This window comes from Lissotriton vulgaris, unplaced genomic scaffold (genome assembly GCF_964263255.1).
Source record: "Lissotriton vulgaris unplaced genomic scaffold, aLisVul1.2 SCAFFOLD_555, whole genome shotgun sequence".
Lineage (NCBI taxonomy): Eukaryota > Metazoa > Chordata > Amphibia > Caudata > Salamandridae > Lissotriton > Lissotriton vulgaris.
Genome location: NW_028243517.1, coordinates 198,017 through 216,442, shown reverse-complemented (window position 1 = coordinate 216,442; position 18,426 = coordinate 198,017). Strand labels below are relative to the sequence as shown.

The following is an 18,426-nucleotide window of genomic DNA, read 5'->3' as shown; positions in this document are numbered from 1 at the left end:
TTACAACTTTTGGTATTCACAGAAGTTATTTATGACTTTTGGTATTCAAAGAGGTCATTTATGAGTCGTATCTATACGTTTGCAGTCGGGCCGGAATCTTCGCCTCTGTGCCAAACTCTACACACCCAGGCCTTACTCTCCGGCTGGGGCCGTACTCTCCAGCTGTGGCATTACTCTCCATTTTGAGTCGTTCTTTCAAGCTCAGGCCGGATGAAGTGTAATAAATGGGCTGGAATGCAAAATTTACAAAAAGGAACATTAGGAACATGTGATAAATTGTAGAGGAGGCCATTTAAAACAGTCTGGCAGGGAAAAGGGTATGGCCAGACACTGCATCATGACCCAGATAAGTTTGCTCCTCTGTATCATGGTACAATTTGTGCTTACCTCAGTGTTGACTGTAGTGTAAACACTACAGTCAACACTTAGGGCGCTCCCCTTAGTGTTGACTGTAGTGTTAATACCAGAGAGTGTGTGTGTGTGTGTGAATAAGAGCTACAGTAGGAGTAATGGGACACATTAAAGTTAGGTGCAGTGATAGACTCCAGGTTGTGTATATTGTGGCAATTATGGAACAGTTTTTGTTTAATGTTAGTCTTAGGGATACCTTTATGGCTAGAGATGAAGTATGGGTTTGATACAGGGTATTGGTAAATGATTTTCTTAAGGTTAAGGATACTTTGCAGGATTGAACTAGGTTTAGGTTTATGGAATGTAGGTGTAAATTATGCTGCTAGTGTTAGGGGTTTTGTGTTTAGGTTACATTGCATAAGAGTAATGGGCAATTGATGAGGATAGCGTTATCGTTAGGCATAGGATTTGCAGTTCGTGTACCTGGTTCGTGAATGAGAAAATGAGCTGGGTGTCGGAAGCGTGGAATACTATCCTGAGTCTGTGTTTTCTGACAATGGTGGCAAGAAGGACCATGCAGATGTTGAGGAGCGTGGGGCTGATAGAGGATCCTTGGGGTACTCCGCAGCTGATCTCTGTTGGTTCAGAGAGGAAGGGCGGGAGTCTGATTATTTGAGTTCGGCCGGTGAGAAAGGAATGGATCCATTCCCCTGAATGCCGGCGTCGCAGAGTCTGGCGGTTAGTGCACGGTGGGAGACGGTGTCGAAGGCTGCTGATAGGTCTAGTGGGATGAGGGCAGCCATGTGTCCTTGGTCAAGGAGGGTGAGGATGTCGCCCGTGGCGGCTAGTTGGGTAGTCTCATGCGGAGGTTGCTACGGAATACAGATTAGGAAGTGTAGAGGATCGAGTTGGATTCAATAAAGTTCATAAGCTGGTTGTCGACGATCTTCTGTTTGACTTTGGCTGCGAAGGGGAGGAGAGAGGTGAGAAAGGAACGGATCCATTCCCCTGAATTCTGGCGTCGCAGAGACTGGCGGTTAATGCACAGTGGGAGACGGTGTCGAAGGCTGCTGATAGATCTAATAGGATGAGGGCAGTCATGTGTCCCTGGTCGAGGAGGGTGCGGATGTTGCCCGTGGTGGCTATAAGGGCAGTCTCAGTGCTTAGGTTAATACGTAATACAAATTGGGAAGTGTAGAGGATTGAGTTGGATTCTATAAGTTTGTGAGCTGGTTGTTGACGATCTTCTCGGTGACTTTGGCTGCAAAGGGGATGAGAACGATGGATCTATAGTTCTGGAGGTTGTCAGCTCTGCGGAGGGCTTCTTGAGGAGGATCTTGACATCAGTGTGTTTCCAATCACCGGGAAACATGCCTGTTTTGAGGGTGCTATAGGGGAGGTGGCTCTGTGGTAGATGTACGTCGGGCTGGGGTCAGTGGGGGCTCCTGAGTGTATGCTTCTCATGGTTTTAGCTGTGTCTTCTGTGGTGACAGGGGTCCATGCGGTGATGGTAGGCTGGTTGGCATTGCTGGTTGTAGGTGTAGTAGCGGTGCCTAGGTTCCGCTGAGTAAGTCCCAGATTTCTACTGCATGTCTGTGCAGGGAGCGTATGCTGAGGAGTATGCAGCTCAGGGGAATGAGTGCACTGGCATCCGGTGGGTAGGCACAAATAAATATCACGTAGTCCCAGGGCTTTAAGTGGGCTGGGTCTTGACGGTGCACCAGCAGTACTAAAAAACAGGTGCTGAGATGGGTCCCTATTGGGCTTTTTCATTTGTATAACGTGCCCTTATTATTGCTCTCTCTTTCTAACTCCTGGGGCTAGGTACCCTCTCACACTCCAGTGGATTTGAAAATGCAAAAGCTTATGTGTCCCTTGCCACTGCCTACCTGGGCTCTCTGCAGGAGGGGCCTTTCACTGCAGTGTGGGCCGCACTGAAGCAACCTCTCAATCCGTGTGCCACCTCTTCAATAAAATAGGAACAACGCCTACTTTTCTCAGAACGTAACTGTGGGTCGAAAGGTTGGTATGTGATCGAAAAGAGTGGCAGATTGTAAAGTACTACACTATGACCATTTTGAGAACCATCGGAGTCATTTTACACTCATCTAATTTGAAGAAACCTGTTACATATGTTTCTTTTATTATATTGGATTACACCATATTTGCATGTACATGTGATTTTCCTAGGATTACATTTGTACACATGTGTGCTACTTTGTGTGCATACCCCCAAGGACAGGATGCCATATTGCACATTTATGTCTGCATCTACAAATTTGTCCACTACCCCTATACCGTGGCCAAAACACACGCAGCCATTTTTGTTGTCAGGCATACTGCTCCCACTTACTCATAAACCACAGTGTCTGCTTGGTCAGTCTATCTTGCTCTATGCCTCACTCTGAGAATGCGAAGAAAACATATATGCATTGGTACAGGCAAAGCCTTGCACCGCTATTCAGGTATCTCTCTGATGGTAAATTACACAGTTAGAATAAGTCATGTTTTTAGGTCTTGGCTCTAGACAGCACACATGAGCTGTCTCAAACCAAGAAATACTGCATCTACTACATAGGCTTCAGCCTGCCCATGGGCTTCCCATTTGCTGAAACCTTTGTCACTCTTAAATTCTATCCGCATAATTCCACAGCACACCATGCCACATATTTCCACTACACAACTTCACACTACGCCACACAATTCCACAACAAACAATTTCAATCCAACACTTGCACTACCACCAAACCTGTCATCTCTCTTCCACATACCCACAGCCCCTCTCATCTCTCCCTCACACTCTCAGTACCCGCTCTCATCTTGCAATACCACTGCCCTCTCATCCCTCCCTCACATACACTGTCTCCTCTCTATACTGCCTGCTCACACACGCTACCTTCCTGTACCTCCTCACGCTCTGCACTGGTCCGCTTCTCCCCCATGGGTGCCCCTTCCACTCATGCCTTTTTCTCTCTCTCTCTCTCACTTGTATTCTCTCTCACCCCTCTCTCTCGCTCCCTCACACACGCTTACCGCTTCTCTCATATGGTTCTCTTAGGTCTTGAAGCACAGTTTCTTTCTCGTGCCTTTTCAAAATTTCAATCCCTCAAACCCATCCTCTCCTCCTCTTCTTTGGGTGTCTTCTGCTTACACATGTGGTCCCACTGTATGCATCTGTGGCCTGCTGTCCCCTTCTTTTTGCTACCCTATCTCAATATCAATCACCACTTCCTGCACAAACTACCTATTCCTCTCGATCTTCTTTTCTATCTATTCTGTGCAGCTCTCATCCCTATCTATTCACTATGCCACAACATTCCCTTTCACAAATACACAACACAATTTCAAAACTAACAATGTCCAATACATCCCACATACTTCCACTCTACACCACATACATCCACTTCACTCCAAACCAAAATATATAGGTAAAAGGCATTGTCATGTACGTCAATTGCTCTAAATATCAAAAATCTGAGTCCTAATGTATTGCAAATGCTTGTTAAATTATGCAATCCAATAACTGTGAAGGTCTCTGTGCATTGGCTGAGGGTTATGAAAGGGATAATGTAGATGATCAGTGGCTAATAAAGCAAGACAATGAAAGGCTCAGACTAGATGAAGAGTTTAGAGAAATGCAACAGCACCTACAAAGGCTGAAGTGAGGTGCCTACTTTAACCAATAGTTGTCAATCTAGAAACATGTATTTTGATTCTCTTAGAATACATCAGTCACAACAGCAGTCCCACCTCTTCCTAGGTAACCTAACACTCTACACTGATATTGCATGTATGTATGCATAGATATTTCTATAATCTGAACTTCATAAATATTGTAGTGTTGATGGATGGGCCAGACCATCAAATAGTGTACTCCGTTTGGACAGGACAGTGGTGGCATGTACTCTACTGACCTGGCAGACATACAGCCAACCATATTGAGGGATTTCTTCCCTCTGAAAATCCCATGCTAGTTTGTAGGACTTGGGTCAATAATACCAAAAGTTGTGAAGAAATTCAGATGGCACATCTGCAGGGTCAGCTTTGACTGTGATGTGAACAGATTGGTGGAGATTCATTGCTGCATTTCACTCTGATTCGAGAGTAGCTATTGCACAAGAGATAATTCTTGTTGTATTTCCTGTAGCTGGATAGTAATTTATTTCTTTAAAAAAATTATTTTACTTAGTTTTCAACAATTTTAAGATCACAATACTGTGACACTGCTTTGCCATCCACCTGATTCTCCCCTTTCTTAATATACCATTTAGTTCCAAAATACCATGAAGTAGACCACAGTCAAGTCCACTGCAACCAGTCCGGTGCACTATAGATGGGTCTGTGCCCCAGTCAACTGTGTGCTTTTCCCCCAACAACTTCCTATGGGTGGGCCGCTCTGGGTATTTTGTGAAGTGCTTTTTACTGTCCCCAGATGTTATCATACTTTTGTGGTCCCCCTCTGGACCTATTCACTTAGCCACTTTGAGATTGGGAGGGCCCCCCGGATCCTCAATGGCCCGCTATGTGATGTTTAGCCAAAAAACAACTGATCCCAACCATCAATTTTTGTCCCCTTACCTGTCCCAACCCGGGAATAAGTTCTGTGTAAATGGCATTCAGCTTTGAGATGGTCAGAGAACATCATATTGTGTGTCTGCCAGACGTCTCCCAATTTTGAGATCCCCAACTTATTTCAGTGTACTTGAGCCCTACTGTTTTCCATAGCCATGTACCCTTCCACAATGGCTTCTTCCTAGTGGGCACCCTCCACTTTCATATCCATTGCAATGTCTCTTTCCAGCTAATCACTGGAATGGCTGGAATGGCTGGAATGGCCGGGGGAGTGGGTAGGAGGGACTCCCCATACAGCCAAAACCCTGGTGCTTGCCTGGTAAAGTCCATGTGCGTCTCGTAGTGGGTCCCCGTGCACCAAAGATCCAATCAATAACCACAACCAGCTGGGCAGCCCAGTAAAGTAATACAGTCTGATGTCTACTGCCCCTAGTCCACCATCATAAGGGGATTGTATGCAGTTCTTATGGGAGATTCACAGCAACGATCCTCGCTACTTGTTGCTATTGAAGTTGGCCTCTAGGGTTGTAAACAAAAGGCTAGGGATTTTGTGGGGGTAGTGTTGCAAAACATACAACAGCTGTGACCAGGCCACAATTTTGAAGAGGGCTATAGACCCCATCATGATCAGGGGGAGAGAGTTCCATCTTGCCATATGTCCCTTAATTTTGCATGTCAAAGGGGTTATATTCCTGCCCCAGCGTTCCTCTGGGTCTCTTGATAAGAGCATGCCTCAGTGTTTGAAATTGGCTTTCTGGTTGGCACAGGTACGCACCCTGTCCAAGCAGAAGCCATAATCCTGGTCAGGATAAGCAAGATACACACTAAAAGATAACCTGTGCTCAGCTTGGCACAGAACACTCAGGGGTATCCAAAGAGACAATGTGCAAAGTATGTGTGCAACACACACACATGCACAGTAACACAATGAATACACCACAACAAGACTCTAGACAGGTTTAGAAAATGATAGACAATTATATTATAACCAAAACAAGCCTAAAATGACAAAAATCCAATGTATAGAAGTTGAGATATATAACATTTTTAAATGAATAAATGCATTAAAGCACCTAGAAGCAAGCAGCTCTAAAAAGGTTACTTCAGGTTGCGCTGTATCGGGTCAAAGTTCAGGCCAAACGCGTGGAAGCGCAGGCCAGCTACAGAACCCCGGCAGGAAGAAGTGAAAAAAGTACCTTTCCGGGTCTCAAACAGTGAGATGTGTTGATCTGCTCCACGTAGTGAAGGCGATACGTCAGTTCTAAAAATGGGTGGTAGATGTGTTGAGTGATGTGCCACATCGGATTCTGCGACACAGTCGAGGGGATGCATCGATCTTACCAAGCTGCCGCCGAGGCGATACGCAGTCTAATGTATCGATCTCTGAGGGCAAAGCGCTAGTTCTGATGCGCTGTGCCCATTTTACTCCTGCAACTGGTTGATGCGCCAGTTCTGTTAAACACAGACATACAATTCATCAAATTCCATGCTGCAAGTGTCTGGGCCACTTCCAGTGAGTTCAGGTACTGGAGCAGGGATAGAGACTTTGATGTCCCTCAGTCTCATGCAATAAGAGGCCAGCCAACAAGCCCTTGGAGATCACTTGGAGGATAGGCAGAGCCCAGCTCTCCTTCAGGGCAGTCAGAGAAAAGCAGACAGCAGAGAAACACCAGAGAAAAGCAGGCCTTCCAAGCCTGCAAGCCAAAGATAAGTCATTTAAGCAGAACAGCAGTCCTTCTGACATAGATTCAGTTCAAGATCCAGAAGTGCCTGATTTTGAGTGGGGCGTGTTGGTCAGAGACCCAGACTTATAGCCAAAAGTGCTTTTGATGCTGGTTGGTGAATTCAAAGCAGCTCTCTGAAGTGCACAGCTTCCTCTTTCAGCCCAGTCCTGTCCTCCAGGCTATCTATAGGGGATAATGAGTCCTTTGTGTGGGGACAGGCAACTGCCTATTCAAGTAAAGTGTTAGACCCTCTGTTGCGCTCTGCCCAGGTAAGGCCATCAGAATACAAATGCATGTTGATGGCTACTCAGACACACCTATCTTTTCTGGGTTGTGGCTGTCAAGAGGGAATGCAAAAAGTGTAGCTGTCACTTACTCCAATTATTGGAGATGGGCTGTCAGGCACACAACGCAGTATGTGCAGATAAATGTCTACTTTCTTATTGTGAACAAAGCAAACACAAGGAAATGATGTACGGAGCGCTGACACTTTTCAGACACTCACCCCCTGTCACAGATTGGGATGAATGCATCATCATTCTTTAGCTCACTTCGTCACTTCAGTTCAGACCCAGCTACATGCAAATCAGTCTTGAACCTGGCTTGGCAGTTCAGGCTGGACTGCTCCCATAAGGAACAGGGTCAAGACTGATTTGCATATGGCTGGGTCCAAACTGGGGTGGTGTGGTAAGCAAAAGAATGATAGATTAAACCCAGATCCTTGTGACCGGGGGTGAATGTTTGCATTGTCCAGCATTCTGTCCAGCAATTGTTTCTTTTGCATACTTTCTTAAAGCATAGCGGCATTTCTAAAATAGCAATGTTAAATTCAACTTCACCAGTAAGTAGGATTTATCACTACCATTCCAAACATACGAAACACAAAAAAGCCTCATTGTAGTGAAAAGTGAAATATGCTGTTTGTCACTATCAGGACACGCAAAACAGAAAAGTACATGTCCTACGTTTTACTTGCATACACTGTGCCCTTAGGGCTACATAGGGCCTACCTTAGGGGTGACTTATAAGTAATAAAGGGGGAGTTTAAGGCTTAGTAAGTAGTTCTAAATGCCAAATCAAAGTAGCATTAAACTGCAAACACAGGCACTGCAGTTGCAGGCCTGAGAGAGGTTTGAAAGGCTTCTTCTGTTGGTGGCACGATCAGAGCTGCAGCCCACTAGTAGCACTACATTTACAGGCCCTGGGTATATGATATACCACCTTACAAGGGACTTACAAGTTAAATAAACAGGTCAATTAAGTATACACCAATTATACACATGTTTAAGGAAGAAGCACATGCTCTATAGCACTGATTCAGAGTGGTAAAGCGCTCAGAGTCTTAGGACCAACAATAGATTCAGCCAAATGTGGAGGCAAAAAGATTGGGGAAGACCACCCTCGGGCTGACAGGTCAAACACCAACTATTTAAATGCTCCAGATCACCTGGAAGTAACTCTGGAGGAATGGCACCACAGGGATTATGACTGATTTCCCCCAGTTCACTCTCAGGCCTGTTTCTTCTTTGTAGATTTCTAGAATGCAAATCAGCTGTAGGATCAGTTGGTTTAGGTGCTGAATATAAAGGAGGACATCATACCACATACAAAGAGATGCAGTACCCTAATTCTACACCTCACCTCAAGCCCCAAACCTGCGCATCCCCCGATCTATTTGGCCAGTGTTTCAATCACAAGAGCGAACAGGAGAGTAGACAGCAGGTGGCCCTGCCAGTGGCCTCTGCCTAGCTGGAACTGTTGTGAGTAAATGGTGTTCACTCTGACCCTATCACATGGCACTGTGTATAACATCTTTACAGACTGAAGGACTTTAGGGCCAAAATTAATCTTTTCCATGATGCGTGGAGGAAAGGTCATTCAATTGAGTCGAAGGCCTTCTCTAAGTCCAGTTGCATCACTAGGAATCTCACCTGTTTCAGTACCCTGGTGCTACGGCCTTTGCAAATATTTTGGTTTAAATATTACTTAGGGGAATCAGGCTGTAAAATGCACAGTCTGTAGGTGGCCTATATGGTTTGGGGAAAACTACAACTGAGGCCCCCTAGATATGATAGGGAATTATCATAGCTGTACCTGCAGCTTCGACCATTGTAAAGAAGTGAGAGAGTAGTGTTGGTGTAACCTTTTCTGCACTTGAACCGGGCACCTTCTCAGAATGCATCTCCTGCAAGGCTGAAAATAATTCCTCCTTCGACAGAGGTGCATCCAAGTCCTGCAGCATGATCAGGTCCGCAGCTATGGGGTGTTGTTGCTCCACTTGCCGACGTGTTTGATTGGTAAAGTTTCTCATAGTAATGTGTGCAGTCATTGCCGATTGCCTCAGCATCGTGTGTCACCTCACTGTCGGGCCCCGTGTCTATGGGACAAACCAGTCTACCAGAGTTGGTTGCATACCTGTGTAGCAATGTTCCCATATTCTCGCTGTTTTTGAGAATCGGACACTGCTGCCCATGCAGGGTCTGCTATTGTGTTCCCCTGAAGAACTGCTTTCCTTCCCTCCCACAATGTGATTGGGGAGACATCTGTTGTGGAGTTTGTTCTGAGGTAGAGTTATATCTTTTCCTTCATGTGTTCCAAAAATCTAACATACCTCAGTCACCCAACCTGAAGGTTTCAGTGCGTATTAGACCTAGGCATCCCCAATTAGTTAAATCGGTCAGTGGTCCAATGGTACCCTTCTGAGAAATCGGAGTCCAGCAGTGAAAATAATACATACTGACTAGTTCTTTGCTTTCCATTGATTGCAAAGCATCAGGGACTCCACCCATGGCACCAGGGTTGAGCCTTTCATTTCACATCAAGTTGTGGGTGCATGACATTATTGAAGTGGCCTGCTACAATAAGGTCCCACTCCGAGACTGTGGTGATAACTGTCATCAGATCTTTCATTGTGGTCGCCTGCTGGTTCGGTGAAATATACACAGACACTACCATCCATAGGATGCCATTCAGGAATTGAGTAACCACCACATATCTATCCATGGTGTCTCAGATAGCATGCGTGACCATCAGGGGAAAGGTAACTCTTGTTGAGCACCTAGTAAACCCTGCATGATATACGCAGTTAAAGCCATGCTGTACCAAAAAGGAACCCCTACTCCCAAGCAAATATGTCTCTTGCAACAATAGAACCACCAGGGTCAGCTTGTGGACCTATTGAGAATTGTTGTGCATTTTATTTTATCCAGCAACCCACTGACATTGCAAGACAACAGCTTTTAGTGGATGGTTTTGTTGTCAGAGGTCTTGGCGAGTCGTTGAGCCCGTTTGACTAGGGTCCGTGGCCGTGTAATGTGTCTTGCGTGAGGCATAGTGTTGCAACCGAAATCAGCCCTATAGTACGCAACTTCAGGCGCGGCTGGCACAGGTAACAGCGGTGGGGTGTGAAGGGGTGGGAGGGATGAAGTCGGCAGAAAGTAATCACCATAGTTTTGTGTAGCTTCGCTCCAAGCAAGCCCCTCTATCTGGAGGCAATGTGTCTCTTCTCCATAAGTGAATGAGACAACATTTGTAGCTATACATGGAGGAAAGGAAGGAAGGGTACCAAAATTCTCCTGTCTGAGGAGGATGCTCTACGTCTGTCCTCTGGTTGTGACCAGAGTTGCCCTCCTATCAGTCTGCTACACTTCTTCTTAGGGTGGGATGGTTGACCCCCTACAGTCTCCCGAGATGTCATTGGCTCCTTTGTTTATATGGGCAGTTATTTCCTCTCCACTGCTCACTCCCAGGCCTCTTCCGGGCTCTCAAAGAAAATGGTTCTCCACTGTGACATTAATTTCAATTTGGCAGGTTATATCAGCATATATTGAATGTCCACAGCCCTGACTTTCTACTTAATCTCTAAGAAAGATTTACAAAGGAGCTGCACTTTAGTTGTGTAATAAGGGAAGAGTATAACCCTGGAGTTGGTGCAATGGATGTCTAGATGTTGGCGTACCTGCCACAGGATATATTATCAGTTCACAAAGTTCAGTACCCTGATGACAATGGCTCTAGTGGGTCCCCCCCGGCGGAGGCCTTAGGGCAACCACCCTGTGTGCCCTTTCCAGAACAAAGTAGGGGGAAAACTCACAATCCAGGATCCAGGGTCTGAAGTATTCCATGAGGAATTTCTCTGGGTGCTGGTTTTACATGCCCTCTGGGAGGCCCACCAGCCAAAAGGGCAGAGGAGGGTCACCCCCTACACCTGATACAGGGAACATCTGCCTACGCTGGTCCAGGACAGGGGCCACGCCCTCTATCCTCTTGAGACACCACAGTGAGGTGGAGTATTGCTGTACTGGTTTGACCGTCCAAGACCAGTGTTTGCTGTAGTAGTCTCCCAGGATCTTGGGCTCCTGGGGGGTCACCTCCTGAGGGGGAAGCTGTGTGCCCATCTCCTACCTTTGGGGTGAGACGTCATGTGCGGGTTTCCACCCACCCAGGCTGCAATCGTAGTCCTGGATTCTCATGTTGCTCAGTCTGTCTCATCTACCCTTGTCCGCCAATTTGGCTGGGCTGTCACAAGCCCATGTGGCTGCCTAAAGGTGAAAGGGGGTCCCTACCTCTCTTCTCCATGTGACTGTTTCTTCTGACTCGCTGTGCCCCAAGAGTGAATGCTGAGGTAAACGTGGGTCGCTGCTGTGGGATTGCAGCTCCAGGTTGTGTCCGTTAGCGTCATGCCAGTCTCACGGCAGGGCGTTGTTTGCCTAATGCGTTTCTCTTGTCCCCGGCTTGGGTAAGCTGAAGGGGAAAAGCGCGGAGGCCGCCTCATGGATTTTTGCCTCAGAGAAAAGGTTGCCCCATAGTCAGCTCTTCCAGGATGCAGTTGCAGTCCTGGCTACTTATAGCGCCCAGCCCATCTCCTCCACTTTAAGGTACCCGTTCCGCTATTACGAGCTACCGCTTGGAAGTGAAAACAGCTTTGTCCCACACCCCGGCTAATCAGCTGTCTTCTCTCCCTCGCTCATCCCAGGAATCGATGCAAAGGGGGGTTTGCCACGGTGGGTTCACAGCTCCAGGTGGAGTTTGCCACCGGCAGGCCATCTCTCGGCAGGCCATACGCACACCCATGTTGTCGATCACCAAAATGATCTCTCTCATCCCGGGCTCCCTGGATGGGCCAAAGGGGGTGAATATGAGGGCCATTGTTCAGGTGCTTGCAACCGAAAAAAGGTCGCCTAAGGGTCGGATTCAGCACAATTCTCAGAGCAGACACCAGTTTGTTAAAAATGTGGCCACAATCCTAGGGTGCTTGGCCACCCCCCCCAGTAATTTCTTCCCTGATGCTCTTTACAATGTAGTTGAGGAGAGTGATATGTCAATGGTAGATGATCCCTTTGGAGCCAGGATGGTATTCATCAATAAGGTAGAAAAAGGTAGAAAATGTATTGTTTAGGAGTCATATAAGATTTCTTGAGTAAAGAGCAGAGTGAGCACTTCTAGTAGCAGTACACTTGTACACTGCCAGCTCACCATTATTCACTATTTCTGCATCTTTGATCATTTACTCACAAATAGAAACATTTCACTCACACATATCTTCTACTTTAAAAGGTGATGAACACAAGGTGCTATGGATGTGAAATGCCAAAATAGGAAGCAAGCATAGTATGCAGTTACTTGTACAATTTTTTTTCTCCATTTTTAGTTGTTTGAGGTGTGCAGCGTTTCATGACTTCCATCTCTGGAAACTTATAACAGTCCACATTTGTTGACAATGGTCTTGGTAATGCTGATCTTTTTTATTATATTTTCAGTATCCATATAAACTACTTGAAGAAGTAACACCACCGGAACACAGAGATGCCTTCAACATCCCCACCTTAGCAGCTGAGAAACATGTGAGTCTTCTTTAAAATACCATAACATCATGTTTATGTGCCTCCTCTCTCGGACTCTGTTTCTTCCATTCCATCTTCACAAATCTAAGTAAATCTGCAAGATATCACAGGAATAACTGCCTGTGGAAAATGCACTCCATTCTCAGAAACAAAGGAATTCTTTACGATACTAGCAAGGAGTGAATGGTGTAGCAACTCAATCCGTCTCTCAGCCACTGGTACCCTTAGAAAGCTAGAGCTGATTTCTTAATTTCAAAGACGGTTTTAGTGCATAGAGTAAACAGACAGAGTTGGAATCTATCTCCTGCTGGTAACAGGGATTAATTAAAACAATTGTCTTGACTACTAGACTAACCTCTTCTGTGAGAGATGAGAAAACAATACACTGGGTTGATCCTACTTGTGGACAAGCAAGAACTTATGGGCTCAAAAATTCCATTTCACTCTAGGATCAAATTTTGCCTCACTTCTAAACTAGACAAAGGAAACAGCTGGCATTGGCTTTGAGAAAAGAATAAAAAAATCTTCTCTTAAAAAATTGGTCACTCCCAGATTTCGCAGGTGCAAGTGGGGTGGCCGCTCCGTTTCTGTGGCAGCCGTAAAACTCTGGAAATCTTTGCCCCTTCTGATATCCAAGGCAGACTCCCTTCCGGTCTTTAGGAAGCTCTTGAAGACCTGGGACCAGATGCATGACCCATTTTTGCATGCACAAATGGGTTAGCGACCTGTTTGCACATGCAAAATCTAATAGGGCCATGTACAAACCCTATTTAGCAAGTAGCAATTTATTTGCAATTTGATAAATAGGATTTGCAACTCACAATTAGGATGGGGCATTCCGAGGGTGTCCCTTCCTAATTGCGATTTGCTACCCTATGTAAGGATGTTTTGCGATTGCAATTGCAGTCACAAAACACTCACAATTTACCGCCCTCTTCAAGAGGGTGATAATGCACTCTCAAATGAGAAGGTGTCCCCAGGGGACCCTTCCACTTTGCAAATGCAGGGGAAAACAAAAACGTTAATTTGTAAACACATCCAGTTTTCCTTTAAGGAAAAGGAAAAGGGGCTGGGTTTTAAAAAAAACTGCTTTATTGAAAAGCAGTCTCAGACATGGAGGTCTTCTAAGTCGAGCAAGTCGCCATACCTTTGAAGGCCAGCCATTCTTACTGGGGTCGCAAACTGCGAGTGCCTCATGAATACTGATGAGGCATGTATTGTGCAACCCCATTGGGAATCACAAACAGTGTCTCTGACACTGTTGTACATGGCATTTAGCGACTCGCAAATTGCGACTCGAAATTGAGCGTAATTTGCAAGTCGCTAAATGCCCCGGTCGTACATCTGGCCCCTGGTTATTTGCCTCCTAGCAGGTTGTTGTTGCTGTCACTTCTCCCTGTTCACTTAGCGCCTTGACACCAGCTGGTATAAGTGCGCTTTATAAATACTATCCTATCGTATTACCTAGGATCAACCAGTTTTGCCATTTTAGAGAGAAATATATCAACAGTTTTACAAGTCTAAATAGCCTTCTTGTTTCCATTCTCTCTATCTATCAGCTTGAGAACATGATCAAAATGATGAACAGCACTCTCAGGTTGTGCGAGTTCATACTATCTACAGAGGGCGAGGTAAGATTTTGATGCTTTTTTCTGTCAATGTGAGAGAGAGTGTGAGTACTATCCAATTGAAAGAATCACACAACTAACCGTTACTAATCAATGTGGTCTCTGGAATGTAATGTAAATGTAAGGTGGATTTGTAAAGCAGTGCTTGTCACCCATGAGGGTATCCAGGGGTTTCTCCCATCCAATTATGGGTTTGCTTTACTTGCCAAATAATCCATCCTATGGTACACACTTTGCAGTTTTCCACAAATAAATGTTTGGCTTGTTTAGAAGGATCAAATATAACACATGGTGCTGCGCGGTGGCAAACGTTAACTACTCACCTGATTGTTTCACCCAAGTGTTATATTGGTACTAGAGAGCCAGAACGTCTTGTGAGAACAGCATTAATATGTGATGAAACAGCAAAATAGTATTATCACAGAATGCACTACATTATGTTGCATCATTTTCACTGTGTTCAATAATTTGGCCTTCCAAATGTGTCTCTGAACATGAATATTGTGAGACAAAAAGTCGAGAGACAAAATGTCAAAAGGTATTTGCATAGATTTTCTGTACCTAATTCCACATCTGTGTACCAAAAAAAACATACACATATATCTTCATTTATGTGGCGTTAATAATGGCAAATGTATACATCCCTCTGTGCATTTACCATTCGATATTTTGTCCCTCTATATTTTGTCCACTGTTTTACTGTGCCACAATATTCTTGTCCTAGATATTAAAGAATACAATCGGCCCTTCATAGTCTTAGAATTCCAGAACCACTTCTGATGGAAGACATTTGATTAATGTTTTAAATTACATTACAGTTGGGTGTGTAGAAAAAGAAGTAAATGCATAGGTTTTCAAGAGTCTTGGGAAAAAGTTAAATCAACATACGACATGGAGAGACTGAGGCTCACATCCCAATGGTGCTGTAGAAGGAGCGTTTCTGGGGTAGGGTCATTCAAAGCAGTCCTCATCATATAAGAAACACATTTATGTTGATTAAGATTGGGTGCAAAACCTTTTAAAAGAGAAAGACTTTGTTTATATGAATTAATTACATGCATCATGTGAGAATAGAGCTCCCAAGAGCTTGACTGTCATCCCTATATGGATGCTTTGGGATTGCCACAGAAGAGCAAAATAATTCTGCAAATCTAGTTCAGATGCAAGGGGGGTCCGATGGGTAAGTAACATTATCTGCCCCCTAGAGTCTAAGACTGGTGTTTATCAGGTCGCGGTCAGATTGTTATAAATAATCTGAATGAGTACAAAACTCCTACTGGCTGTTTAGAGACTTCAAAGAGTAGTAGAATTCTGTGGAGTAGCTCCTGCGTGGGAGAGGTTGTGACACTGGAGAAGAGATGAGGCCGCTACTGGAGTACAATATTGTATGGAAGCACATTTTTATGAACTGTCTTACCTCTTGTAGTGTTTAAAGAGGCATAATCTCTTCCCAGCTAACTCCCCCTTTACCTTACTTATAGTTATTTAAATTATTTGCAAGCCAACATTTAAAGCAAGGCAAAAGATATTTTATGAGCTCATGGTGCCTCCACGTTGCTTGCTAGACTGTGAGGATGGGCAATTGCCTACTTTACCAATCTGACCTTGTACCTTTCAACTTTCAGGTTCCAGCCGAAATGCAATCTTTCGATTCTGACCACTGTGACTGATATCACTGATCACATTTATGGAGGATCCCTCACCATTTCCTTTCTTTACATATTTATTTAAATAAACATTTATTATATACCTATTTATGAATTCCATATTTATTTGTTTTATTCAACAGCAAATGTTATACCTCCATTGATATCTTTTTTAGTATTGTATTTATTAACCACTTATTGATGCCTTATTATTAACTTGTATTATATTATAAAACTCAATTCAAATTTTCAACACAAAAAATATGTGTAATGTGAATGTTCTTACCCACACTTAACTGAAGGTAAACATTGTCCATTTTTTGTTTGTTATGCATTTTAAGGTGCCCTTGGAACATAATAAATTAAATAAAGAAAATCCATACTCTTGCCTTTAATGAGAGCTATCATATATTCTTGGCTACATGACTGGCATAATCCTTCAAGATAGAGTTTTAAAACTAAGTAGGTGTGGGGCATATTGCAACACTCTTGAAAAGGCACACTCAGCAAGGTTTTTTAATGCAGAATTTAAGATTTGGGTGGAACATGTTTCTTAAATCACATTCCCAAATTTGAAACACAGGGACACACTGGTCTTTGTCTATGAATTTGCTTGGTTCAGACATGTGCAAGAGAAGCAACATGAAGAAAAGAATTCTGTTTATTAGCTGGGCAGTAAACTCTGCTGCACTTCCGGAGTTTGCAGAGTATTTCCCACTCTGTGCCCCGCACAGAGCACGGAGATCTGAAAAACTCTGCAAAGTGGCATGCAGTGGAGTATTTCCTCTCTCCTGGTTCACCAAGGCTAGACTATCTCTTGGCGAGAATCCTCAACATGGGTTGTCACAGCAGATCGTTACTGCTCACGTTGAAAAACCGGCCACTTGCATTGAGGAAGCTGCCACTCAAGTTAAACATGTTTTCAATTGGCAGAAAGAAGCTTGCTCCTCTTGCTCTGCTTGTGGTGCTGTTCACGCTGTTTTACTTCTTGTGGTAAAAATCAGCAGCATGACTTATCTCACTCTGCTGCTTGTGCACCTCCGCGGAGTGCTGTGGAATTTTTTGTCACTCAAGCCTACTAATTTGTCCCTTGTTTATGTAAACGCTTATGCCAGCCATTAAAAAGCCATGAAGAATCTAAGAAACCACATTTACACAAATCACCATAAAAAACGAAATCCATGCTGATCACATTTATGAATCTTCTTCAACTATTTTCAACCATCTTCGTTATTTGGGATGTTTCAATGGACAAAAATAATCTCACTGTTTCAATTATTATGTAGTGTCCTTGAGCAGGGTAATGGGCACATACATCTTTCTTGAGGAAATAAATAACAAAGTAAAAAAAAAGTGAAAGAGTATCTAAGCCCCTAACTCGCAGGAGATTTTTCGCTTTTTACCCCAAATGATTTTTTCGACTCCTGACTCATTCTAAGAAGGAAGAGATGTAACTGAGGATCATATGGCTTCTCTGGCATAAGTAAGAGACAAGGTAATTAGTAAACAAACCCCGTAGCTGTGTGTCTCAAAATGTCCTTTCTTATTGTTAGATTTGGGGGTCTGTAGTTGGCCCAGGTAGGTACTTGTGACAAATAGGGCCCCTTGCCTCTAGTCTGGGTAAGGGGGGTATACTCCTAAAAGAACCCCTGCTCACCCTATTGGTAGCTTGGCACGAGCAGACAGGTTTATCTCAGAGGCAGTGTGTAAAGCATTTGTGAACACATACAGTAATCAAGTGACAACACTACACATGGATACCACACAGGTTTTATATAAAAAATAAGTATTCTTTATATAGGCTTATCACAAGACCACTACCAACAAAAATTCACAATCCTAAAATTAAGATGGTCGTTTTAGCTTAGTTCTCTTTAGTTCTTAAAATGCAACACTTTGAGTCTATGTACCTTAAGATGCGACACGAAGGGCAACGAAAGTGTTGCAACGATGGAAATGCAGCTAAGATCCGGTGCAAAGAAATAAAGATGGTGCTTTCTCCTTGATGCAACGCGCTTCCCGGTAATGCGGAGGCATCTGCTGCAATGTCGATCCTCTTCTCCGGCGATGAGCGGCGACAGGCCCTGCGACATGCTACTCGGAGATGCGGCGGCGACTGATACAACGTCGATCCTCTACTCCTACGACACGCTTCCCGGTGAGGCGGCGGCATCTGCTGCAACATCGATACTCTCCTCTGGCGATGCGAGGCACCTCATGTTGTGAAGAGGCAGCTCTGCGACACACTTCTCGATCTTGAGTCGTGCTACCAGCTCCTTGCGACGCGCAAGTCCCTAAAAAGTCCAACACAACTGCAGGCACTTCAGGAGAACTCTTGAGGAGCCAGTGGGTGAAGTCTGCTGTGGTGTGGAGTGCAAAAAAATGATGGATTTGGGCCCAGATCTTTTGACTGGGGTGAATGTGTGACATTGATCCACATTCGGTCCATCACTTGTTGTTTTTGCAATTGCCGCCCTAAGTGCGCTGGGGATGCCCAGACGTGGGTCCCAGGCACTCCACACCACTTGGAGTCAAGCTAGCCGGGCTGATGAGAGGTGTTACCTCGAAACCGGTCCGGTCCTCGGATGCTTGATTCCGTTCTGAGAAGGACATGGCTTTTGTAGTTCGGACTGGACTGTTCCCATGGGGCAACAGGGTCAGA

The 18,426-nt window shown here is 44.6% G+C and overlaps 1 protein-coding gene across 1 annotated transcript in view; it reads left to right on the top strand.

The window, feature by feature from the left end:
• The window catches only part of LOC147668321 (maestro heat-like repeat-containing protein family member 1), a 48,948-nt gene extending 33,160 nt beyond the window's left edge, over positions 1–15,788 (top strand). Inside the window, exons 12-14 of the mRNA XM_086948599.1 lie at positions 12,407–12,490; positions 14,050–14,121; positions 15,744–15,788. Coding sequence (XP_086804725.1) covers positions 12,407–12,490; positions 14,050–14,121; positions 15,744–15,788 — 201 coding nt within the window. The remainder of the gene's footprint in view (positions 1–12,406; positions 12,491–14,049; positions 14,122–15,743) is intronic.
• The last annotated feature ends 2,638 nt before the right edge of the window (positions 15,789–18,426 follow it).